The sequence below is a fragment of the Theropithecus gelada genome, chromosome 7b (genome assembly GCF_003255815.1).
Source record: "Theropithecus gelada isolate Dixy chromosome 7b, Tgel_1.0, whole genome shotgun sequence".
NCBI lineage: Eukaryota > Metazoa > Chordata > Mammalia > Primates > Cercopithecidae > Theropithecus > Theropithecus gelada.
Window position 1 is genome coordinate 106,716,404 of NC_037675.1, and position 20,730 is coordinate 106,737,133.

Below are 20,730 nucleotides of genomic sequence, written 5' to 3' on the forward strand. Positions count from 1 at the left end.
CCTAGCGCCCGCCCGCCCTCCGAGCGCCCGCAGAGGCAGCGGCAGCGGCAGAGGCAGCGGCGGCGCGGGCGGGGTCGAGCGCAGCGCCGCGGCGCGCGGGTCTGGGCGGCGGGCGTGCAGGGGCGGCGGCAGCCCTGGCTCGCTGGCGGCCGCGCTCCGGCTGCCCGGTCCGGCTCCCACCCGGCGGCGACGGAGGCGACGGTGAAGGCAGCGGGTCCCGGCCTCGGCTCTGCGCGCCCGCGCTCCCGGCACCGCAGCCAACAAGTTCGGAACGAGACTGACAGCTCGCTCGCCCATTCGTCACCCGCGTACCTGCATATGCATGAGGGGGCGGGGCCGCGCTGCGGGGTGGGGCCGGGGGGGTCCGGGGGCGCCCCAGGCTTTAAAGGCGGCGGAGGGCGTCGCCTGCCAGCGCCCCGGCCTGGCGCGCGCCTCCCAGGGCGCCCGGGCGGCGGGGGCACGGGGCCCTGGGGTCAGTGCGGGCCGCTGGGGCCCCGCTCACACCTCCGCGTGAATCGGCGAGGCGGGCGCCGGCGCCGCAAAGCGGCCTCCCTTCCTCCGCCTGGGCTCCCGCCGGGTGTCAGAAACCGGGGGTGGGGCGCCCCGAGGTTGCCGTGTGGTCCCCTCCCATCAGTGCGCCACCGCCGCGCTCCTCGCAGTCCCAGAGGAGATGCCGCCTCCTGCTGTGATCAGGGCTCGGCCCCCACGCGGGGTGGCGCGGCCCTGGGGCCAGAGCCGTGCCCAGCCCCTACTGCGCGCCCCCCAGCTCCTCCGGGAATCTCCCCGGCTCCGCTCCGCTCCTGCCGCCTCCACGCCGGCTGCAGGGGGCGCTGCGCCCCTCCGACACCCCTGCCTTCCCCTCTGCGAGGCGCGCCGGTCATGCAGCCAGTCAACAAATGCTCCAGGGTGCAGACTGCTCAGCTCGGCGCTGGCTTCGGGTCGCCAGGCCATGCCCTCAGGAAGTGCTCAGGCCACATTCCCCGTTTCCCGCCTCTCGCCCCCCAAGCTCAGCCTGAAGGCTACCCCAGGAGAGGCCTCCCCCTGCTGCCCTGGTCACCAGGCTTCTACATCCTATCCTCTGCAGTCACTTCCTTGCCCTCTCCCTGGGTGACCTCGAGGCTCCGCCACAGGGTCAATACTAAGGGCACCTTGCCTCTCCACCACTGAGCGCGGTCCTTTCCAAGGCTAGGGGTCACCTTGGTGGTTCAAGATCCCCACATGGACCAGAGGGGTCCTCAACCCATCCCCGTGATAACCGAGCTGCCTTCTCTCCCCCTAGCTCCTCTGGCAAATCTGTCCTGTGCCCGGAGCTGGGTGACAGTGTAGCCCCCCAGCCTGGAGCAAGTCACTGCCACCATGGGGCTGGGGCTGAGGGCTGAAAGAAGAGAGCTTTGGAGGCACAGGGCCTGTGAACACCCCATATGCAGGGTCTGCCTGCCTCATCCCTATTTAGCAGCCCCTCCAGGATCCAGGCCGCAGGCTCAGCTGAAGGTCCCTAAAGGGGTGGGTCAGAGCGCCCCCATGCCCGCCTCAGCTGGCTCTGCTTACTCAGAATGCCCACCCCAAACCTAGTAGCGGGTAGGCTTCGTGGGGATTAAGACACAAGCCAGGATGAGGCACAGAGACCCCCACCAAATAAGAGAATCCAAGCTGTGTTCAGAGCCTTCCAGTTGCCGCCTTCAGGTATGTGGGCAGTGATTACCGCCTACGGGGGGAGGGGCTCCCTGTGGAGATGCCACCCCTCCTGTGCTTTGGCCTGGGGGCAGGTACTCAGGTCCTCGAGAGAAGGAAACCCCAGGACAGAGGAGCCCCCTGCCCGGCTCCAGAGGCCCAGGGCTCCATCCCCACCTATGCCCACTGCCCCACTATGGTGGGGGAGGGGGTGCTGGGTGCCTCTGCTGGGCACTCGGCTAAGTGGTGAACAAGGGAGACTCCATCCCTGCACACCCTCAGGAGCTCCCGGCCCAGGAGCGGACAGAGGACTTAAACAAGTAATGCAGAATCTGGCATAGGGGACCGCCAGAGGGTGGACGGGCACAGGTCAGCCAGGCCAGGAGCTGAGAACAGCATGTGTCAAGGCCCTGGAGCCACAGGAGCGGTACCCTGGTAAGGGTCCTGACTACAACCCAAGGCCAGTGGTGACGTGAGAGTCCCCCCGCTAAGACCCAACAGGGGTCACCGAAGCAACTGAGCTGAGTGGGCTGCAGTGACCTACATTTTCACAAAGACCCCTGGTTGTAGGGAGGGGACAGGCACAGGGGTGAGGTCAAGGATCTGCCATGGTGCAGGTGAGGGGAGGGGATGGTGCTGGGCTGAGGTGGGGGAATTCCAGCGTAGGAGGGAACCCAGGGAACAGCCCCTTCAGGTTCCCCTCCCTGGTCCAGCTCCCAGCTTCCTGCTTTTGGCCAGCTGTGGGAGGAAAGGATTGAAGAGGCTGGCCACGCAGCGGCTAGTGGCCCTGCGGCTGAACTTTGAGGGCTTGTGTGGGGCTTATTCCCGCAGCATCTGCATTTCAGCCAAGGCGCCCCCAGCTCAGAGCTGTCTCAGCGCGGAGGCCCCAGTGAGGGATGCGCACTCATCTCAAGATTCAAGCTCAACCCGGCAGGGGCTGCAACCTGCCTGGAGCGCTGCCCACTGGCCTGCCCAGCCTCAGGGTAGACAGCCCAGCCCATCCTGCCAAGCAGGGGGATGGCGACCCCACTGCCTCCCTCCAGGTCCTTTGGAGTGAGACCTGCCTGGGTATCCGTGGCCCAGGGCAGGTGGGTGAGCATCAGGGCAGTACCAAGGGGTCAGTCCCTGCCCTCCTGCCCAGGGTGGCTCCCTCTCATTGTCTCCTTCTGGTAGCCACTACCTGAACCTCATGATGTCCACGAGAGGACCCAGGTCAGGAAGGTGGCTGCACCCGCCCTTGGGGAGGAGGGGGACATAGGAGGCATCGGAGAGGGGGTCCCTTTCCTGCAGGAATTTCTGCAGCCCTTGAGCCAAAAATGCCAGGCAGCTGGACCCTGGTTTGAGTTCCCAGAAGGCAGCAGTGGGAACTCTTGCCCCTTATACAGATTTGACAAAAAGCATTTGCTCCCCGGCGCTGCACCTTGCTGGGTGAGGGGCTGAGGCTCCAGCGGGGACCAGGGCTCCAGCCCCAACCCTCACCAGACCAAGCTCCCCAGTCTCTTCTAGAAAGGGACCTTGTCATTGTCCTGCGGCCCGCTGGACCACAGCACCCTCCAGCCTCCCAGAGCCACCCATCCCCCAGCCTGGAGGGCTCCCACTCTGAGGGGCTTGGCTGTGCTCTGAGGGGCTGGGGTGTGCTCTGAAGCGGGCAGTGCCCAGTTTGTGTGCAGAGGGCAAGGGTGCAGCCCCTCAGCCTGGCCAGGGGCTCTGGGCCCATAGGGCACTCCTGGGGACCAGGCTGGGGACAGGCTGCCAGGGGTTTGGACAGAGCCGGCGAGGTTCTGGAGTAAGCTGTGCTTCCGCCGGGTCCTGCAGTGCTAAATATAGCAGACAGGGAGGGGAGTTTCCGGTTACAACCCCCTCTCCAGTGCTGGGAAATCAATGCCAGCTCCATTAGGCCCAGCAGCGCTGCCTGCTGACCCACCCCATCAGGCTGCGGAGCAGAGTGAGGGGCTGGACTGCACCCAGGTCCGGGTGCCCTGTCACCTGTCCCCTCGGTGCTTTGGGGGCCAGACCCACCTGGTGCCTGCGAGAGGTCCCTCTGAGGCAGTGGGCAGCCGCTGCCGGTCAGCCCGGAGGGCCCGCTGCACTCTCATGGGGTCACCAGGCAGGCTGCTGGTAAGGGCAGCACAGCAGGGCTGCTGTGGGTCAGGCAGAGCTCCTGTCCTGCGAACATCCTGCTGCGGCCTCATCTGGGTAGAGGGAAGCTGAGGCTGGCCAAGACCCACGCACCCATACGTGACCGCCTCTCCCAGGCACACACCTCATACCAGACAGCCCCTCTGCGGCAGCCCTGTCACTGGCCTTGCTGATGCCCACAGGGTTCCACCTGCGCCACAGTCAGCATTTGCATACAGGTGGCACTGCTTTTGTGGGCCCCTGAGGCACAGCCTCCTCAGGACAGCCTCCAATGCCAGGCTGCCTGGCACTGTGCTGGATGACAACAGGGGGTCAGTCCCCACCTCCCCACCCAGGGTGCCCCCCTGCAGGGTACTGAGGCTCCCTTCACCTCACAGTCCCCTTCTCCACCTTCCTGGGAGCCAGAGCCTGGACCTAATGATGTCCAGGAGAGGATCCTGCCCAAGACTGATGGCCCAGCAGTGCCCTCAAATGCCCACAACCAGTGCCAACACAGCCATTTAGCTGTGGAGCCCTTCCTGTGCACCTGTGGCCCAGGAAGCAGACCAGGCCAGTGGGGTTCCTGCCCCACAAGCATTGTGGGCACCTGGGAAGCAGCTCTGAGCTGCACGCACCTCCCACAGCCCCACCCTCAGGACATGTCAAAAGGCAAGGCCAGGGCATACAGGCCAGAGATGCTCAGGGGCCAGTAGAGCCTGGTGCTGGGCGGCCCAGGCTGAGGCCGTGCTCCGGGACCAGGATCGGGTTAGCACCAGGAACCTGGCCCATGTCAAGGAGAACACTGGCCCTGTGTCCCCACCCTGTGTGCCACCCCCTCCTCTGGGGGCCTGCAGACATTTCTGCATACCCCACAGGCCGAGGAAGGTCCCCTGGAAAACTTCCAAGGTCGGGGGTGCATGGACAGCTACTGGGGCCCCCGACATGGGGCAGCTTTGGCTCCAGGCTCCTGTGGAGTGGCTCTAGCCCAGCTCGTCAGGGTGGGGACCGCTCACTTGCCCCAGGAGCAGGCAGCGCACTTTCCCTGCAGTGAGCAGCCTGCAGTGCTGCCTGCCCCATCCCGACACCCGAGGACTGGCTCAGCCACCACTCCTGTGAGTACAGCTCACGCTGCAGCCCCGTGACCAGCAGGCCCACCTCCGGGCCTGCCATGCCACCCTCCATGAGTCCCAGACCCCACCCCTCCTAGTTCCAAGAGAAGGCACAGCCTGGCCCTGCCCATGGCATCCCCAGGCCTGTCCTCAGCCCCACAGCAGCCACTTGCATGGCCTGCCACCAGTTGCTCCTGCTACAGGAGAGCTCGCCATGTCCCGAGGGCCATCTCAGGTCAGGGTCACTGCTCCCCGCCCCTTCCCCAGTCCTCTCCAAGGCCCTGGTCACAGCTCAGAACCAGCAGGCAGAGGCTGGAGCTATGTAAGCCTTTATTGGGTCTGCAGAGTGTAGGGTAAGTGGCCAAGACTGGCCTCTGTCTAGAACCCTGGATCTCACTGGAGATCCAGGTTGGGGGCCACCTGGCTGAGGAACCACGAGACACCAAAGATGACGCCGAGGGTCTTCGGGATGTCCGGGTTGTCTGCAAAGGCCTGGGCGCCTTCCAGCGGCAGGTGCACCACCTCAATGAGCTCACCTTCCTCTGCCAGGCCCCCACCTGGACCACTACGCTGGGCGTCTGTCACCTCTGTGTAGAACATGGTCTGTCTGGAGCCAGTCAGTCCCACTCCAGACCTACGGGTTGAGACAGGGTCTGCTGAGTCGCCCTGCTGGCCCCCTGGCCCTTCTACCACCCTCCGACTCACCCTCTCTATTCTGCTCCCTCCAGCCCTCCAGTAGGCAGGACTGTGGGATGCCCTCTCCCACCAGATGCCCACCTGGTGTGCACGCCTGTGGCCCCTCCACCAGCAGGGCATCCCTTCCCTGATCAGGTTGTACTCGCCAGGTGGGGAGGGTGTTGTAGATGTGATTAAGGACCCTAAGCAGTGACTTGAGCTCATCAAAAGGGAGAGCATCCTAGGCAGGCATGGCCCAATCAGGAAGCCCTCCGGAGAGTGTTTCAACGCCAGAGAGGGAGAAATTCGGACCTGTCCTGCTGGCCCTGAAGAGGAAGCAACCGCCATGCTGGGAGGGGCCAACAGCCAGCAGAGAGGTGGGACCCAGTTGCCAGCCACCAGGACGTGAATTCTGCCATAACCATGTGGGCCAAGGATACCCCATGCCCCCATGAGATTGCAGATCCGGCTGACAACCTGCCTGCCACCTGTCAAGGCTGAGCAGAAGACCCCAGCCCTGTATGCAGCTCCCAACCACAGACGCCCTGAGGCTGTTCCCGGTGTTGTCTGGAGCCCCTCAGTCTGTGGCTGGCTGCAGAGGCCCATGCCAGACCCCAGCCCATACCTGGGGACACAGGCTGGCTGGGAAGCAGGGACAAACCCAGCAGGCTGGGAATGGCCTTCCCACAAGGGTTCCCCACCAGGAACCCACAGGACACAAGTTTCAAACTAGGGACAGCATGCATTGACCCCCCCGCAGCATGGCAGAGTGGGGTGGGGTGGCAGCGAGGTCCCCAGGATCAGGCCCAGTGGCCCAGGCTGGGGAGGGGTGAGACGGAGCCCCCTCCCTCAGTGGGCAGTGGCCAGAAGGGGGCTGCTGGCAGCCAGGAGGGGTCAGGCACCAAGGGAAGGTGCCTGGACTGGCGTGTGTGGAGGGAGACCACAGGCTGGGAGGACAGGATGGCAGAGGGACCAGGCTGCATTCTGGAACAGGACGGGGAAAGCGAGGTGTGGATCTGGGGAGAAACGGGACTGAGGGGCATCTGGGAAGATGACCAGGGGGTGGGGGAGCCCTGGCTCGCCCCAGGAGGGGCTGTCGGGTACCATGAACCGAGGCCAGCCGGAGGCCTGCAGGGTGGAGGCCGCCCTCTGAGATGGGCCCAACATGCATGGGCAGGGAACAGAACTGGGGGCTTCCATGCCCCACCCCCAAGGCCTCCCCAACCCAGACTGACCTTACCCAGCTGCTTCCTTGCCCTCTAGCCCCTCACCTCCCGCAGACCCCTTCCTGATGGCCCATTTCCGGTGGCGGCCACAGCTGCACCTCTGGGGGAAGTGGCGGGTCTGGGGTTTCCAGCCCCGGTTTCCGCTGGCTTGTGAAGGAGAAGGCCCGGCCCTTGGCCCGGGCTGTAGAGGAACCTACCAGCCAGGCTGGGCAATGCCTCCCCCACCCCAGGGCACGTTCCAACTTCACTCCATCACGCCCCAAGCTGACTGCCTCCCCGGGCCTTGTCCTTTGCAGTGGCAGGTAAGAGGCCTGGCTCACCTCCAGAATCAGACACAGGAGCCACGGGCCCTGCCACAGGGTGGGCGAACTTTGCTGTCACTCCAGCCCCCCATCAGGCCCTCAAAGACAGACGCCCTGACCCCTAGTCGGCCGCATCTCCAGTCCTGCGTCCCTGAAGCCACGGCCTGCTCTTCACAATGCAAGTCTAAGCAGCATGCCCACTTCCCAGAGCCCTCCTTGGCTCCCCAGCACCCTCACAATCAGGCTGTGGCCCAGAGCTTGTGCCAGTAGAACCACCGCGGCCCGGGCTGCTTGACCACTTGCCCTGAGAGCCTATGCCGTGCAGCCCCTCTGCCCGGATTCTGCCCAGGCCCACCTCCTCCAGGGGGACCAAGGGGACTCCAACCCCTCCCATGCCTCCCAGCTGTGCTCAGTACCACGGGCCAGGGAGGTGGGGGCACAGTGGGCATGGCCGGCCACGGGGTGTACACCTGCAGAAAACGAAGGCCCATCCTTCACACCCAAGTCCACCCTTCGGCGTGGAAATTCTGTTTTGCTGAGATGGAGTTTCACTCTTGTTGCCCAGGCTAGGGTGCGATGGCCCAATCTCGGCTCACCGCAACCTCCGCCTCTGGGTTCAAGCGATTCTCCTGCCTCAGCCTCCTAAGTAGCTGGAATTATAGGCTCCTGCCAGCACACCTGGCTAATTTTGTATTTTTAGCAGAGACAGGGTTTCTCCATGTTGGTCAGGCTGGTCTCGAACTCCTGACCTCAGGTGATCCGCCTGCCTTGGCCTCCGAAAGTGCTGGGATTACAGGAGTGAGTCACCGTGCCTGGCCCAGCGTGGAAATGCTGCCTTTAACTTGGAGTCCACCTACCCAGGCAGGAACGCACCCAGGTGAAGTCCTTGAGGCTGCTGAGGCGGGAGGGCCGCAGGTTCAACCCTGAGTGGCCCATGTGCTGGGCTGACAGGCTCAGAGACTTCTGGTGCTTCTCCCAGTGGAGTGGGCCCTAGCCTCTGGAGGAGGTTGTGGAGGCTGGTGCTCAGCTGGTGGGGCTGGGGGGACTCTGTGACACCCTCCTCCTTCCCCAAGACCTCAGCTGGAGTCAGGAGCCCATCGTAGTGTCCCTGGGGAAGTGGATGGGCTTCATCCCAACATCTTGTCCTGGGAAGGCAACCCCAGCTGGCAGGCCTTATGGGGCAGGAGTTGGCGCCTCGACTTTGGTGGGGTCACGTCCCAAAGCACAGGCTCCAGGCCGTGCCTCTTCCCCAGGAGAGCTGGAGCCACCCCTTCTCCAGCCCAGGACACAGCTTCTCCCTCATTCCTGAGCCACCCTCTGAGAACAGAGCTGTGACTCACCCCCACCCCCAGCACCCGGTCTTAATCCTACAGGAAGTAGAGGCACCTGTCAGCAGCAGCTGCCACCCGGCCTGCCCCACACGGCTGGGGGCCGCGGGCTGGAGGCATGGGGCTGAGACGCTCCAGAGAGCCCCAAGAGCCCAGGTTCCGGCCTGGCTTAGGATCTAAGGCGCGCTCTGTCCAACCCTCCCCTAATCCCATGTTGAAAAACAAGGAGAAATCCATCCTGCTTGCACACTCCCAGGGACGGGGCCCTCACCCTCTCCCAGAAAGCCTCTCCCATCTCCTGAGCCACACCACAGACCTGAGGGCCTGGTCCCACTCACCAGTATGTGGCGACCCGGCGCAGATCAGACGGGGCCAAGTGGTAGCCACACTCCTCCCAAGCCTCCTTGCAAGCCACTTCCTCCAGCGAGAGCCCAGGCTGGTCCACAAGGCCGGCACACAGCTCAACTGTCACCCCCGCTGAGCCGGGCAGGGCTGGCTGCAGCTCCCGGGGCCTGTCCTGGTCTACAGCTGCTAGGGACCCTGGGAAGTGGCGCTCCACCTCGCCCGCATACACAGCTGCGTGGGAGGAAGCCAGACTATGCTCACAGCCACGTGGTGGCCACCTCCAAGTCACCCGTGCAGCCAGGCCCCCTCACAGGGCCTCAGCTTCCCCTGGAGCCCCCTCCCACATCTATATTCAGACCCTCAGGACCACAGGGACCTGAAGGTGACCCTGCAGATCCCCTTCCCACCCCAGCTGGCCTCACCTGGCCGGAACTGCTTCACCAACACCAGGCTCCTCCGAGAAGAGTTGAATAAGAGAACGGTCACGCTGTGTACGGTGGGAGGGGCTCAGCACAGAAGCACTCCACTGGCCCTGCTTGGGGCCCTGCCTCCCACCTTTCTGTTCCCAGCATGGCCATCCCACCTCCTTGCCAGCAGCCCAGGGAGGTCAGGCCCCTTGCTCAGATAGGATGGCTGAGGCCCAGGCAGGACAAGAGCTTTCCAGGGTCACAGTCCGGCCAGGACCCAGACCTGCTGTATTCCAGCTGGCAGGATGGGAGGCAGGGGGCAGGGAAGGACACACGGGCAGCTGAGTAGGTCAGGGTGCTAGCAGCTGCGGCCGGGTGACTGACAGGACGTTTGGCCCTCACTGACCAGCTGCCCACCAGCCACACTCCTCGACCCACGTCGCCATCCAGCCCAGACCCTGGATGCTAGGGGCAAAGGCTCCAGGATGACCTCTCCCTGCCCTGAGAGGACTTGCCCACCATCACGGTCCTGGTGGCCTGAGCTAAGGCCTGACTCAGCCCCCAGGCCTCAGGCTGACCCCTCCGGGACAGGAAACCCAGAGGCCGGGCAGAGAGAAGGGACTTTTGGAGCCCCGCAGGGAACAGAAACATCAGGGAGGAGAGGGCCCCTTCCCCCTGGGCCCAGTGTTCCCGTGGACATCAGTCTGGGGCTTCCCCAGTGGCCGGGCTGGGCCAGGCTCTCACCTGTCATGCGTCTTCATGAAGTCCCAGGACTTCTGGGCACCGTTCTAGAAGAGGCAGATCAGCGGTTACAATGTGCCAGGATGGGCAGAGGTGCTTGGGGAACCAAGGAGGCCACAGACCCGCCGCACCCACTCCAAACCAGGGAGATCGGCTCATGGCCTGGGCCCACAGGACCCAGGAGCTGCAGCTCCCGTGGGCAGAGGAGCAAGCAGCCTGGGAGGGGCAGGGAGGTCGAGGACAGCCTAATACCCTAGGAGTGAGGCAGAAGACCAGGGCAAAAGGCAGGGAAGGTGTCCAGGCACCCCATGAAACACTGCCCAGCACAGACCGGGCACAAGGGGCTGCAGAGAGACGCACACTGTCACCAAGTATAGGAAGGCTCATGGAGGCTCAGGGAGGCTCAGGGAGGCAGGCATGACCCCCTCACAGCAGGGCAGGGAGGGCCCCACAGGCAGAGGAGAGATCAGGTTTTCCTGCTGAAGCTTCCTTGGGCCACTGAACAGGGGGAGACAGGAGGGCAGGAGGGGCCAGCACCAGGAGTGGATGGGGCAGGTTGGCGCCCCAGCCAGGTAGGAGATGGCACTGCAGGACTCTGTGACTGTTGTGATGGTGACCGGGCTGGGCCCCGCCTCCCACCCTCCCATCCTCAGTTTCTGGCCGTGGCTCTCCCACATACCCTGTGGTCCTGTTCTCCTGTGGCCACCCTCCACCTTCCCCCTCCACACGCTGGGCACGCCGCCCTGGCAGGCCCCTGCACCCTGGGTGGGCAGGTGTGTGGGCTGGGCCTGCTGGGGGAGGCTGGAACTGACGGATTCTGAGATGCACTCCCATCCTGGGGGCTGGGCCTGGGGTCCCATCTCTGGCAAGCTCAGCCCATCTGCCACTCCGAGGCCCAGGTGAGCTGCTCATCCCACCCTGGGGGCTCTGCCCAGGCTGTGAAATGGACAGAGCCTGAGCGGCAGAGACACAGGAAGTGCAGCCAGGACTGCAGAAGAGGGAAGAAGCCTTCCTGAGGACTTCCTGGAAGAGGTGACGGAAGTGAGGGAAGGGATTCTGGGCAGGCAGAGGCACAGAGGCCCTCTGAGCTTGGCTGGCAGGCAAAGGCGTCCTGGGAGGAGAGTGCCCATTTCCAAGGGAAGGGAGGGCCAGTGTCCCGCGCAGGTCAGGATGCCCAAGAGGCCGTGGGGTACCACTCCCGGGAGGCGAGCCCAGGCCTGCCTGACATCCAGCCACCTCAGAGCCAGCCACCCAGCCAGGGCAGGCTTCAGGGAAGCCCCCTGCCCACAGCCTGCCATGTGCCTGCTATGCCCATGCCCCCTCCCCACCACTGCTTCCCCCTGAGTAACATCACCCCATGCAGGTCTCAAGGACCCTCTCAGCTCAAGGTCAAAAGTGTGTCAGACCCTTAGATCCAGCCAGGTCAAGGTGCAGGAAGGTTCAGGGAGGCCACTGAGGCCTGGGAAAGAGGGGCAGGGCTGGGTGCAAACAAAGCCCCATCACCTCAGAGCCATGGGGGTCCCCTGCCTTTGGTCTGCCTGACATCACAGGCCTCCCCTGGCTGGATGCAGCAAAAAGCTGAGGGCTGCAGCTGTCCCTGGGTGGCGGCCAAGGTCCAACCCAATGTCCCTTGGCCCTGAGAAGACGCCGCCCGGCCTGAGCCTGCATCCGTGTCCACCACAGCCACGGCCCACACCAGCTCAGCTCTGGTTACCAGAGCCCCTCAGCAGAGCTGTGCCAGTGGGCTGCCCGCTGAGGCTGCGAGGGCTGCCCTGAGCGCTTCACAGGAAGTGAGGGAGAGAGTGCTGCCACCAGGGCCACAGAGGGCACCTGCCTGGGCTGCCCTGTACCTGCTGCCTGAGGCCCAGCCCTGTGGGGACTGTGCAGCCACAAGCAGGCATCCCATGTGGCCATCAGGGAAAAGGGCAGTGACCCCATGTCCCCACCTGCTGTACCTCGACTGATCCCAGCTGCCCCCCGCCAGCACCACCAGCTTAGCTTTGCCTTGGGGAGAGCCAACAGGACTCCCGCCACAGGGAAAGTGAGGGGCACAGGGCCTCTCTCAGGCTGGGGGCTAAGAGGGCTTCACAAGGATGGTGAGGGGCAGCATCCTGGATGTGATGGGGGGGACAGGATGCCCCCTGAGGGAGGCAGGCAAGCAGAGGGGCACGGCGACCTGGACCACCTGACCTGATAAGAGAGGCTGGGGGTGCTGGACTGACTGTGGCCAGGAGGGTAGTCTTTGCCTAAATGGCATGCAGGAGCTCTGGCAGAGGGGAGATCTGCTGGGGGCCGGCGGGCATGCAACAAAAGGTGGGGCCCGAACCGGACAGGGCTGGGCTTAGAGGAAGACAGGCTGGGACTCAGTGATCCACTGGATGTGGGAAGAGGATGGCAGTAGCTCCTTCACCCAACACATATGCCTCATGCCTGTAATCCCCATGCTTTCAGAGGCCAAGAGTTTGAGGCCAGGAGTTCAAGACCAGCTTGGGCAGCAGTGAGACCTCGTCTCTACAAAAAAATTTAAAAATCAGCCGGGTGTGGTGGTGTGCACCTGTGGTCCCAGCTACCGGGGCAGGCACTAAGGCAGGAGGATCGCTTGAGCCCAGGAGGTTGAGGCTACAGTGAGCTGTGATCATGCCACTGCACTCCAGCCTGGGAGACAGAGCAAGACCCTGTCTCAAAAACAAAAGAAAACAAAATATTCCTTGTTAACCTACCATGTGCCTGGTGCCAAGTGAGGCAACACAGCCCCTCGTGTCGGGGCCTGGCATGGGAGAATGTGACACCCTAGGAGGTGGGGAAGGCTGAGCTTAGGCAGATGGAGACTCCAAGGAGGTGCCCTCCCTGGAAAAAACCCCAAAGAGGAAGCCCACTTTGAGACTCGCTCAAATTCTCACTCAGCTCCTTCTCCCACCTCCCTGCTTCCACCCTCTGCACTCCTTGCTCCTTCCTCCTCGGCCCAGCTATCTCCTCCTTCAAGTTGTAGCATGAGAGCCACCATTTCCAGGAAGCCTTCCCTGATCCCCAGGGCAACCAAGGAGTCCCACTGCCAAAAGGGTCGGATTCCGGGGACGGGAAGGATAGGGCCCAGCAATGCTTCCTTGAAAGGATGAGTGGTGTCCCCTCAGATGTCCCTCCTGCGGCCCCTCCCCGGCCTGGGGGCTCACTGGGTCGGGGAACCCGCGATCCGGCGGGCGGAGAAGGGGCCGACCCGGAGCTCGGCGGGAGTCGGGGGCGGGGCTCCGGGGCGGGGCCCGCAGCGCAGAAGGCGGTGGGCGGGACGCGGGTCGTGGGCTGGGCCGCCGGCGGGGACGCGGAGGGCGCGGGGACGCGGGCTCACCTGGCGGTAATGCAGCGTGAGCGGCCGCAGGTAGGGTGAGGCGGCGCAGCGGCCCACGGACGCTCCCTCGATGCGGTCCATGGCGGCGCCAGGACAGGCGGGGGTCCCGACCGCAGTGGGGACCAACCCGGGGCAGCGCCCTGGCAGGACGGGAGCTTTCGGGCGGGCGCGTGACGGCGGCTCTGAGCATGCTCCGTGGGTGCGCGGGGCGGGGCGGGGCGGGGCGGGGCGGCCGAGGTGGGCGGGGCTCGCAGGTGCCACCTGTCGGGTGCTGCGCGCCTGGGGGCGCCGGTCGCCGCGTGCCAGGGGAGCCGCGCAGGCACGTGGGCGTCGCGCAGAGGAAGGACTGGCTGGGTCGATCCCGGCCGCCGGACGGAGCCAGCCGGACCGGGGTACAGTGCTTGGGTGGGACTCGGGACCTCTTGGCTGGGGGAGGGAGGGCCTGGAGGTGGTTGGAGCCAAGAGCCTGCCCGTTTGGGGTGCCTCTGAGGATGAACCACAACCCTGAGATTAAGTTACTCCAGGGGTCCGCGGGCGGGGCCGGGGGCGGAGCAGCGCCCCAGGGAGGGAGGGACTGGGCCCAGGAAGAGAGTCACGGGAGACCAGAGAGAGGGCCCTGGAAAGAAGCCAGGGGAGAGGAGAGTGGGGCGCGGGAGGGGCCAAAGCTTGGGCCAAGGGGGCTTCCCCTCGAGGTTGCTGATGTCCAGGGTGGCTGGGAGCTGCCACGCTGTCTCTGCAGCTGTCCCTCCTCCACTCAAAAGCCGCTGCCCTTCCCTCCTCCTGCAAGTTCTACCTTGATGACGGTCCTTCCTGGGTGTGGAAGGGTCCCAGGCAGCTGCAGTTCTTCCTTGGGCATGGATTCCAAGGACCCCTTCCAAATGCCACCACGGCCTCCACAGGGGCTGGAAACAATATTGAGGCAAGGGAGCTAAGGCCCACACTGGCCCTGAACCCTGACCTGCACCTGCTTTCTGAACTATGGCCCAGGGGAACAGGCTCAGGGTGGACTGGCCATGTGGGCTTGAAATAGACTCCCAGATCCTTGTTCACTATTGCTGTGTAACGAAACACTCCAAAGCTTAATGCCTTAAAGTGCCCCTTTATTGCCTGGCCTATGGATCGCCCAGCTCAGCCAGGCAGCCCTGCCTTGGGGTCTCTCTGCAGTTGTAATCAGGTGGCAGCTGGGGCTGGAGTCGTCTGAAGGCCAAACGGGGTGGACCGTCCAGGATGGCCTCTTCACCCCTGGCCCTCAGTTGGGTGGCTGGAACAGCCAGGGCCAGCTGGCCTCCCTTGTGGCTGGTGTGGGCTTCCCCGAAGCCTGGTGGTCTCAGGGTAGTCGGATTCTCCCGTAGCAGCTGGCTTCTTCCAGAGCATGTTCACCAGGCCAGGCCAAGCTGCCAGGCTTTGTGTGACCTGGCCTCAGATGTCATATGGTGTCATTCCTACTGCATCCTGTGGGTCAGAAAGTCCTGGGCCACCCGCAGATTCCAGGGAAGGGGTATCACCAGGTGGGAACGCTGGGGAACACGGTCATGAAGCCAGCATCCAAGTCCAGCTGTCACCGCCCCAGTAGCTCTACAGGGGCCTGTGTCTCCCCGCTTTAGCCATTCCTCCTGGTGTCCCAGAAGCCAGAGTTTACCCACCAGAGCACCCAGCCCAGAAGCTGGCCCCACCCCACCCCACAGCCAGGCAGGCCTCTTCCTCTGGTGCACGAGGGGCCCAGGGTAAGTGCGCGTCTTCGCATGTCCCGTGCAGTCCCCTTCCTGCCTGTGATTGTGTGGAAAATGAGGATGAGTCTCAGCTTCCAGCAGCAGCAGCCCTGGGGCAGGCAGAGGCAACAGCAGCCCCATCAAGGAGCCCCTGGGAGAGCCAGCAGCTCTACAGAGCACCGTGCTCCTCAGACTCACTCAGGTCGAGGTGCCCGGCAGTGCAGATTGCAGAGCTGAGGTGCATGAAAATATCAGCAAGGTACCTGCTGTGGGACGCAGCCTGGTGGCTCCTCAAAAAGTTAAGCGTAGAATTATCCTGTGGTCCAGCAACTGTCTTCCTGGGTGCCTACCCAAAGGAGTTGAAAACAGACACTCAGACAGATGCTTGTTCACAACAGCCAAAGGGAAGAACAACACAAGCATCCGTTGCCAGGTGAATGGATCCACAAAATGCAGTGTAGACGTGTAAGGTAACATGACTCAGCCATGAGGAGAGAAATTCCCACACAGGCTACAGTGTGGATGAACCTTGAGACATTATGCTCAGCAAAAGAAGCCAGACACAAAGGCCACGTCTTCCACGATTTTGTGTATATGGAATGTCCAGGCCGGGCGTGGTGGCTCACGCCTGTAATCCTAGCACTTTGGGAGGCCGAGGCAGGCAGATCACATGATGTCAAGAGGTCGAGACCAGCCTGGCCAACATGGTGAAACCCTGTCTCTACTAAAAATACAAAAATTAGCCAGCTGTGGTGGTGCGCACCTGTAATCCCAGCTACTCGGGAGGCTGAGACACGAGAATCGCTTGCACCCAGAAGGCAGAGCTTGCAGTGAACTGAGATCTTGCCACTGCACTCCAGCCTGGGTGACACAGCAAGACTCCATCTTGAAAAAGAGAGAGAGAGAGAAAGAAACAAAAGAGGCCGGGCGCGGTGGCTCAAGCCTGTGGTCCCAGCACTTTGGGAGGCCGAGACGGGTGACACTGCACTCCAGTCTGGGCGACAGAGCGAGACTCCATCTCAAAAAAAAAAAAAAAAAAAAAGACAAGAAAAGAAAGAGAGAGAGAAAGAAGGAAGGAAGGAAGGAAGAAAAGAAAAGAGAAAAAAGAAAGAAAAAAGAAAGAAAGAAGGAAACGTCCAGAACAGGTAAATCCATGAGACAGAAAAGCAGCTGCGGGCTGGTAGAGCTGAGGGCAGGGAGAATGAAGAATGCTGACTAATGGATGCTGGGTTTCCTTTCCTTTTGGGGTGAAGAAAGCGTTCTGGAACTAAGTGCTGGTGGTCGCACAACAGTGTGAATGTACTACATGGCACTCGGTGTGCACTGTGAAGTGGTTAATGTTCTGTGAATTTCAGTTCCATTTTAAACAAATTTTATTTAGAGACAGGGTCTCATTATGTGGCTTAGGCTGGACTTGAACTCCTGGCCCCAAGCAATTCCCCCACCTCGGCCTGCTGAGTAGCTGGGACTACAGGTTCACACTACCATGCCTGGCTCGGTTCAATTTTTTGTTTTTTAAAAAGGAAAAACCCATGTCACTGAGGCTGTTCAGGAACATTCCACGCTGTCTGTGACCATAGGGCCACTGCCCACCCATGGAGCTGAGGACAGGGCAAGCGAGACCTGCTGTCCCTCCTCACGAGATGGAAAGGGAGACAAGGCAGAAGCAGCCCAGACACTTTACCAGTTCCTTCTGTGCACTGGGGTGGCTCAAACAGGGGGTTCGGGACAGGCCTAATGTCACAAGGAGTTAGGACAGGCATGCCAACAGGCAGAGGACAGCCTCCCTGAGGACACGACACTCCCCAGAAACCCAAAGATCCAAGTCAGGAGAAAGGAAGCTGTCCTGGCAGGAGGAGACCGAGGCCGGAAGAGGCGTCATGGCCCTGGAGGCAGTTCCCTTGGCCTGTGTTTGGCACATCCCCTGGGGCACTGGGAGTCTTGGAGGGGTTGGGCAGGGCAGGTGGTCAGATGCCCCTGTGGGAGGTCACCGAGACTGCCTGGGGCCAGGGGAGGAGGGGACTGGTCTGAGGGCCTTTGGCTGTCCAGCGCGGTGGCTGTGCAGAGGGTGGCTTTGGTCCCCATGGAAGCGGGTGCAGGAGGAGGTGGAGGAGGAGCTTGGTTTGGGGAGGGGCTGCAGGAGGGGGAATGAGAGGACTCAGTGTGGCCAGGTGGCCTGAGTCACGGTGGAGAGCTCTGAAAAGCCACCTCTGGCTTTGGCAGTGTGGGGGCTTCGGAGACCCTGCTGAGTGTAGTGGCAGAGGCCCCTGCAGACGCCCTGTAGCAGGGCCAGAGGGCACCAGCGTCAGCTCCCCAGGGCTGCCAAGACAAACCACTGCCAACCCAGCAGCTGGGAACAGCACAGCCATGGCCTTCCAGCCCTGGGGGATGAGTGTCCAAAATGCATCCCGCCGGGCGAGGGTCAAGGGTCACAGGGCGGCTCCTTCTGTGGGCTCCAGGGGAAGATCCATTCCTTGTCCTCTCCAGCTTCCCGAGGTGCCCCCGGCCCCCTCCTCACCTTCGAGGCCAGCAGAGTGCCCCTCCGTCCTCTCTCTGACTCTGCTGCCATCCTCCATCTCCACCTCCACCCTCCTGTTGTCTCTTCTGAGGCCCTTGTGACCACATGTAGGGCCCCCCGGGTCACCCAGGACCATCTTCCCGTCTTGGGTCCTTCTGTAGTCAAACCTGCTAAGTCCCCTTTGCCACCGAAGCTCCATACTTGCGGGTTCTGGGGATCCAGGTTTGGACTCTGGGGAGGATGCATCAGGAGGGCATCACCACCACAGCAGGACCCTGTGGCACCAGGATCTCCACAGCAGGACCCTGTGGCACCAGGATCTGCGGCCTGGGGCCTTGCCTCGAAGCAAGTGGGCCGGTTTCTTGCAGGACACCGAGGAGATTGCTGTGGGCTTCTGTCCTTCCTATGTAAGGGGAGTGAGGCAAGGTCCCCTGCTAAGGATGAGATGGGAGGGGAGGGAGGCAAAGTGGCCTCGTTGGCAGGGAGCTTGAGTGCGGGCCCCGAGGGAGCCTGGGGAGCAAGGCTTCCTGGTGACGCCCGGCTGGGGGATGCTCCTGGGCCATGCTGGATGCAGGGCAGGTACAAGGGGGACCACTGGGCTCCTCCAGGGCTCAGATCCTTCCCAGTAAGGTCACAGGCAGCAAGTGGGTCAGAGAGTTGAGGACGATGAACAGGGAGCTCCAGACATGACAGAGCCCAGGTGAGGGGCTGGGGGCTGGGGAGGACATGGGGAGCCAGGGGCAGGAGGGATGTAGGGGAGCCGGGGGCGGGGAGTCCGAGGTAAGTGCAGAGGGAGTGTCCCAAGAGAAGCTGGGTTGAGGGGAAGTTGGAGGAGGGTCAGGATGGGGGGTCAGAAGGTCTGGGGTGTGGGCACGGAAGTCCACTTGGTATGGGCAGGAGTTGGGTGCAGAGTGCTCATAAGTGAGCAGAGTGGCAGGCTCCAGGACTGGCCGCGGGGGTGTAAGGGGGTACAGCAGAGACCACACCCAGAGGAACAGCAGGGGGCTGGGCCGTGTGTGTGTGTGTGTGTGTCTGTGTGTGTGTATGTGTGTGTCTGTGTGTGTGTGTCTCGTAGGGTTCATAAGCAAAATTCTACTTTTGAAATAACTAAACTTACATTTCAGTTACTATACTTTGTATGTATAACCTAAGTATGGCAATTTCTGACATGTAATATTGTCATCTGTGAACTTTCTTCTTTCATCAGGATCTAACTCTGCAAAAAGTGTCTGTGAACATGTATGACTTTTAAATATTTGCCCAGATTCAGTATGATTACCCACTCTTTTGTACTTAGTGAATATAGTGAATATGATGTATCTAGTACACTACTGTAATTCTAAATCAAATTTTTTCACGTCTTTACACTTCTGTAAATAGGATATATCTTATAATTGATGGTATTTTTAAGTACTTTTTCTTAGTAGTACACATTATATTGATTTTTTTGTTTTACAATNGTGTGTGTGGGGGGGTGTGTGTGAGTGTGGGGGGTATATGTGGGGGGTGTGTGTGTTTGTGAGTGTGTGTGCAGCCAAGCTTCTGCACTGAGTGGGAACAGGGCGGCTTCACTAAGCAAAGGGGCCGAGCAGGTTGGAGCTCCTGCGACCCAGGAGCGCGCTGCAGAGGAGGCTGAGTATGGAAAGGCTTCCTCCCAGGCCGAAGGTCCTGCCTTTGTGAGGTGCTTGGCAGGGAGAGCCCAGGAGCTCCTGTTTTTTTCTGGGCACCTGGAAAAGCCTTTTCTTTTCACCCTTGATAGGGAGTTTTGGTGATGGTTAGGTTGTTTTTTGGGGGTTTTTTTTGGTGGGGGGTTGTTTTTGTGTTAGGCAGGGTCTCACCCTTGCCCAAGTTGGAGTGCAGTGGTGCGATCTTGACTCACTGCAGCCTCGACCTCCTGTGCTCAAGTGATCCTCCCACCTCAGCCTCCTAAGTAGTGGGGACTACAGGTGCGCGCCACCACGCCCAGGCAATTTTTTGTATTTTTTGTGGAGATGAGGTCTCGCTATGTTACCCAGGCTGGTCTCAAACTCCTAGGTTCAAGCCATCCTCCCTCCTTGGCCCCCACAAAGTGCAATCAGGCATGAGCTGGTGACCCAGCCTGTTTTGCATGTCCTAAGCTATATTATCTTTTGTCTTGCCTAATCTCACAGTGGGCTCAACCTTACCCTGTCAGCTGGAAGTCCTAAGAGAAGAGAACTGAACAGAGCCTGGGGTCAAGGTGCCTTCAGCCTCCTGGGGACTTCACAGGAGCTGTTCAGGGCCATCAGTGGGTGGGGACTGGAGGATTCTAAGGATGCCCAGGTCCCCACAGTCAGGGCATCTGACAAGGCTGGTGGGGGCTGCTCTGCAGTTCTGCTTCTAAACCCCCAGGGCCTTCCCACCGTCTCCTAGGTCCCAGGCATGAGTCAGAGCACATACAGTGGGGAAGCAGCATCCTTAGCTGCACCGCAGGCGCCACCCGGTGTCACACTCTCTACTCTCAATGGCCAGCTCCCACGCGGGCACAGCCGGCCTCCAGACCCTCCCTTCACAGCCCTCTGAAGGCTCCCTTCCCCTTGCTCTGGTGGAGTCCGTCCTGCAGCCACTTCTTGAGACAGGGGTGCATGGAAGACACATTCTGAGCACTGTGCTTATCTGAGAATGTCTGTTACACTCTCATCCTTGAATGATAGCTGGGCTGGGTATAGAAGTCTAGCTAGGGCCGCACATGGTGGCTCACACCTGTAATCCCAGCACTTTGGGAGGCTGAGGCAGGTGGATCACATGAGGCCAGGAGTTTGAGATCAGCCTGGCCAACATGGTGAAACCCTGTCTCTAATAAAAATACAAAACACTAGCCGGACATGGTGGCACATGCCTGTAGTCCCAGCTTCTCAGGATGCTGAGGCAGGAGAATCACTTCAGCCCGGGAGGTGAAGGCTGGGAGTGATCTCAGTGAGCTGAGATCGTGCCCCTGCACTCCAGCCTGGGTGACAGAGTGAGACTCCATCTCAAAAAAAAAAAAAGAAGTCTAGGCTGGAAGTCACTTTCCTGCAGCGTTTTGCAGGCGTTGCTTCATTGTCTGTTTGCCTCCAGGGGCTGCTTCCACTTCTCCGGCCATGCTGAGGCCCGTTTGGGGACCTAACATACGTCCGTGTGGAGAATGTGCCGTGTGCCCTGGAAACGAGCACGCACTCTCTGTTCGCGTGTTACCCACATTGCCGCATCTTGGCCTGGGGATGCTTGAGCTGGCAGTTTC

At 61.8% G+C, this 20,730-nt stretch overlaps 1 protein-coding gene across 2 annotated transcripts; it reads right to left on the reverse strand.

Annotated features, from left to right (window-relative positions):
• Positions 1–5,211: 5,211 nt before the first annotated feature.
• NUDT14 (nudix hydrolase 14) lies at positions 5,212–13,454 on the reverse strand. Of its 2 annotated transcripts, none has more exons than XM_025392096.1 (5): positions 13,266–13,454; positions 9,926–9,969; positions 9,197–9,261; positions 8,768–9,005; positions 5,212–5,532 (listed from the first exon to the last, which is right to left on the reverse strand). In XM_025392096.1, exons 1-5 carry the CDS (start codon positions 13,344–13,346, stop codon positions 5,292–5,294), a joined length of 669 nt encoding a protein of 222 aa, XP_025247881.1. In that variant the 5' UTR covers positions 13,347–13,454; the 3' UTR covers positions 5,212–5,291. The 2 variants fall into 2 exon arrangements, with proteins under 2 accessions (XP_025247881.1, XP_025247882.1); XM_025392097.1 differs by lacking the exon at positions 5,212–5,532 and adding an exon at positions 7,579–8,209.
• Between the last annotated feature and the right edge of the window lie 7,276 nt (positions 13,455–20,730).